The 4966-nt window shown below is 42.4% G+C and overlaps 1 protein-coding gene across 1 annotated transcript in view; it reads right to left on the bottom strand.

Moving 5' to 3' along the window:
* Positions 1-4733, bottom strand: part of LOC101853380 (phosphoethanolamine N-methyltransferase 3) — a 32954-nt gene extending 28221 nt beyond the window's left edge. Inside the window, exon 1 of the mRNA XM_005096277.3 lies at positions 4288-4733. Within this exon, the coding sequence (XP_005096334.1) occupies positions 4288-4297 (10 nt within the window). The 5' untranslated portion in view covers positions 4298-4733. The remainder of the gene's footprint in view (positions 1-4287) is intronic.
* Between the last annotated feature and the right edge of the window lie 233 nt (positions 4734-4966).

Genomic DNA, 4966 nt, shown 5'->3' with positions numbered 1-4966 from the left:
TGTGGGTGTGTGTGTGTGTGTGTGTGTGTGTGTCTGTCTGTGTGTCTGTCTGTCTGTTTGTATGCGTGCGTGCGTGGGCGCGTACATGAATGTGTGCGTGTAAGAGACACAGACACACTCAGATCACGGGGCAGGGTCCAACATATTGATGATAGATAGATAGATAGACATTGTGAGCGCCGGGCGGGCACGGAGGTCGAAGTATGTTGGTAGATGAGAGGGTGATAATAAACGAATGAGGAGAGCGGCTGAAAGGTAGGGGAAAAGAAAAGCCAAACCGAACGAAGATCAAAGGAAACTCATCTAGGTAAGGTGCTCTGGAAGGCGGCAAGATCAAAGGAAATCTCTAACTGCTTGTCAGGAGGTGGGCTGACAGGGGGCTGCTGCCTGGTGTGTGTGTGGGGGGGAAGCGCCGAGATAGAGAGAGCTGTACTCGATTCCGCAGATTCAGACTCTAGATTGGACCCTCGCGGAAACTAAATTTATGAACGGTATGAAGTGGGTGGTTGCCAGTTTATATAGATCTATTGGGGTTTGCTTTTTAAATAAAAAAATTTTCCTATCAAACATCTACCGTCTCTACCTCCCCTCGTTCTTTTTTGTGTTTGTTACTCTCTAGTAAGACATCTAATCCTCAGCACTTGTATCATGGCCTGGTTGAATTGCATGTGCTGTAAAACTCGTACTATAACTAAAAACGAACAGTAGCTGAAGAACGTAGCTGAGGATTCGAATCATGAGTCATAATATTTCCAGACTCGTCTGGTCTTGTTTGTTTGTTTTAGTAGAGGTTTTACGGCGCTCGCAACTGCATAAGGTCATATGAGTGCCAGAAGATTCGCCTGGTCTGAGATGGAGTTGTGTGTTTCTTTGAGCTCTTGTGCTCTTCTCCTGATCTTCAACACTTCCCGCTACCCCCAAAAATAAAAGAACGCCCAGAGAGAAATAAAGAAATACTAGATAACTTTATCTTCTCCGTGCAGAAATTTGTTTTACGTTGTCATGCGCGTAGAAATATGCGAGATTCACATTAAAAAGAAAAAAAAGCTCACGTTCTAAAACATCAGTTACAGTCAGCTTCATAGTGGGCCGCAGTAAGACACGACGCACGAATCTTTGGGTGGTTATATGAAAGGCCTTGCTTGAGGAAGCAGTACCCACCCAAATAAGCGACTGTTGTCAGTGTCACCTTCAGCATTGCTTAACCTGGTTTTTAACAACACCCAGAATTCCTCGCGGTCTCTAAATCAAATAGCTTTGCAAAACGTGTTTTCCTGTCTTCTTCCCCGACACATTGTCCCTTTCAGAGTATACCGTTCTACCCCCCCCCACTCAATCTCTCTCTCTCACACACACACACACACACACACACACACACACACACACACACACATACACGCATACACACCCGTAACCCCCCTCCCCCCACACCCACCCACACACACAAACATGTATTCAGCGAGCGTTATGATAATCCCTCCATCAAACTCACCGTCCTCCTGACAACCCTCTCCCTCTGTGTCGCAACACTGATCATTGACCTTGGCCACCTCGGGTGCAAAACAGAATACTGCAAGAACCCCAAGCAATACCATAGCCACCCAGCAGGCTCCAGCTCCGTTATCCGCAGTACTGTCAGTCATTTTTAGAGGTTGATATGAATGATGTGATAATATGAAGTATAAAATCCCGAAATCACAGAAATTGCTGGAAGGAAAAAAGATAATGTTTTCACGATTTCCCCATGTATTTTAGAATAACATCAAGAGGCGAACACGAGATAAAGAAAGGTGGAACGCAATTGTTCGTGACCTATACCCTCAAACAGGGTGAGAAAGGCAGTGATGATGATGTTCATGCATCTATATTTATGGCACCTAGTACCTTTATATATTTGCGTCCTTGGTGGCACCGAATGCAACGTGTTCTTTAAATCTGACCATTGTGTTAAGGACACGTTTCACATCCTGGTCTAAATATTATAAAGACCTTGATGACCAATTCTGAACGATACGTTGATAATGCAAAAATAGAAGGCTGATGAAATCAGTTAAGTGGCTTTCTCAGTCTGCTCACACAAGGCGGGACAGAAGAGAAAAGTAGGCCAAAGCATGGTGCGCAGTGCGTTACTTCTCATTTTCAGCGCGTTATTTAATGTCATGGATGCAACAGTTGTACCGACTCTCATACTATTGCAAGTAAAATTTAAATTGTCCCTTTTTGAAGTTTCCTGGAGAGGTCTTTTGTTTTCAATTCAATGAATTTCCGTACTGAAAATACAATGCGCTTTTCAAAGTAAGTGCTGCACATGCATAGAGAACGTGAAGTTTTTTTTACTGGTTTCAATACAATCATAATGATTTGCATTCCTTTCAAAAGTATAGAGTTGCGGTACACATGTTCTGCAGGGTGGCTACGAATAAAAATCTAAATACGACAAGCGTGCATAACAGAGTAAATCTAATTCAGCCAAAGATTTTTTGGTTGTCTGGACTGTTGTTATGAAAATAGCGTTGTCGGGAAATTCAGGCGAAACTATTTGAAATGGTACTGAAGGTGAATAGAAGGCACGAATGGAGTTGGGTTTTTCGTTAAGCTAGGCCTTTTATGCGTGTGTGTCATACCCAACGCATTAATTGCTCCTTTAATAACAGTGTAGTTTGTTCGCATGATGACAGAACAACATACATAACTCATCTGAGTGTATGGATGGAAATGTAAGGGCAGTCTATCTAAACGTTCATATGACCTTATGCAGTTGCGAGCGTCGTAAAACACTGACTAAAAAATAAAAATAAAAGAGTTTGTCTACGGGTAGTCCTACGTCTCTCTTTGTACTTAATTGGTTGAAACTAAAGACTAGGGTCACTTTAGAAAACGTCTGTGCGACACAGTGGCTCTTTACGTGTCAGCCACCAGTGTCATGTTGATTTCGTGGTTTTACTTTCGACTTTTTTTTCTGGGCACTTTAATGTTTAATATGAAAAGATTCTCTTACACGCAGTGCTACTAAAATGTAAACAAATGCAGCAGGGAAATGGGAAGTGACCGTTTGTACAGGCGATTGTTTTATTTATATATATAAAATATACATAGGCCTACATGTTTGACTTTAGTGGACCAAGTACGCAGTAGTCGCACATTTAATTTCTTACAGATTTCGACACTGTAGGCCACTGGGTGACTGCACTGAACTACATGTAGGTCATATTCCCTTCTTAGCGGTCTCTTGCTTCTGTTTGCCCCGTTTTCTGCTCCCTGACACGTTTAGTCATTACTGATATTCTGTCGATGTGCCCCTCTATACTAGAACAAACGGACAACATCATAGAGTCACATGTACTTCTGTATCGGGTGACTGACTGGTGCAGGTCCTACTCTTTTTATATTCGTTTTTAAAATTTTCTGTTAAAAATTTCTATTTGTCTTTCTTTCACCACTACTAAATTATGACAGTTTTTCTTTATAATATTCGAACAAACGAATGGCACCTAAGACTTTACCTTCGCTTCAGTCAAATTTCATACACCAATCTGCAGCCCCTATTATGTTTAAAAAAAAGAATGTATAGCGAGCGCGAGCGCCTGTGTGCCTCTGTGTGTGTGTGTGTGTATGTGTGTGTGTGTGTGTGTGTGTGTGTGTGTGTGTGTGAGTGTGTGTGTGTGTGTGTTTGAGGTTGTGTATGTTGTATGTTTGTCTGCACAAGAGTGTGTGTGCGTGCATGCGTACGCTCGCATGTGTTCATGTGTTTGTAAGTTGTGGAATTCATGTGAAACCATGAAAGTTGAAAGTGCCTATAAAAAATGAAATGATCTCATTTATATTGTTTCTTGTATGTTAACTCTGTAGTCGAATTGTTGTCCCCCCCCCCCCCCTCAACCGAGCAAGCTTTGCATTTTCAACAGAGCTTGTTTGAGTATTATAACGCCCTCCTCATACAAAAGTAAACCATGCGAAAACAGGAACTCCTACTTGACTAACTTTAGCAAGAAAGTGGCGAAGGACCATAAAAACACTCCCCCGACTGCATATTGTTTTAGGTTCATAAAAAGAACCCTGACACCATGGGATATTTAATGCCCAATGAATACTGTTGACGTAAGCTCTGTCTATGCTCGGCTTTCATGGTCGAAGTCTTTAAAAGTAAGAGCTACATTATACCGTCAGTGAAAACATCTGTCGCATAAAACCCCGTCACACTTGGCACCTAATATAACAGTATGGTAGATACAAAAATGCACACAAATATGTTATAGAAACAAACAAACAATAATATTACAAACTCACCAGCCGGCATGTCGTGTTTCGGTGGGTTGAGTTATTCTTTGAATGATCAGCTGTTTAAGTGCTTGAACCGGGCGATTTTACACGCTACGTTGTGCTGCTCAGCAGTTTATATAGATCTATTGGGACTCGCTCTCTAACGAAACCCGGAGAAGATACGTTCACTGGTGACGCACACGACACGAGCTAGCCTGGGGAGCAAACTGACCACCACGAGCCAATGCTCAAGTTTTAATATTGTTTCAGACCTGGTTGGGACATAAATTGACCTTACGACTTTATTGCCTCTTCCTTTTCTGTTGCAGCATTTCTATCCGTGGTCCAAATGGCTGGAAACCGCCTCGTAACGTTAGACGAGTCATGGAATTTCCCCGTCCCTTCAGCGCTACTGTTTCGTGTTGTCGGCTGGTGTGCCGGTGGACGAAAAATTCCGCAGATCATGTTTGCATTGTTGGATCAATAACGCTGACTCAATCAAACCCTTGAGTACATCTTCTGCTGCGTTTAAATTCTAGTATGTTAGCTTAGAAGATTGGAACAGCAGTTTACAACGGTCAATTGGAACAATCAAAGAGACGGGGAATGTACATGTAAACATATGGCTGTGTTTTATTTGTTGACATTGTGAGACATTTCAGTCAGCTGTGTGAGGGTCAAGGTCGGGGGAGGGTCATTACGTCAC

Source organism: Aplysia californica, unplaced genomic scaffold, assembly GCF_000002075.1.
Source record: "Aplysia californica isolate F4 #8 unplaced genomic scaffold, AplCal3.0 scaffold00125, whole genome shotgun sequence".
In the NCBI taxonomy this organism is placed as follows: Eukaryota; Metazoa; Mollusca; class Gastropoda; order Aplysiida; family Aplysiidae; genus Aplysia; species Aplysia californica.
This window is presented reverse-complemented; position numbering and strand designations above follow the sequence as displayed.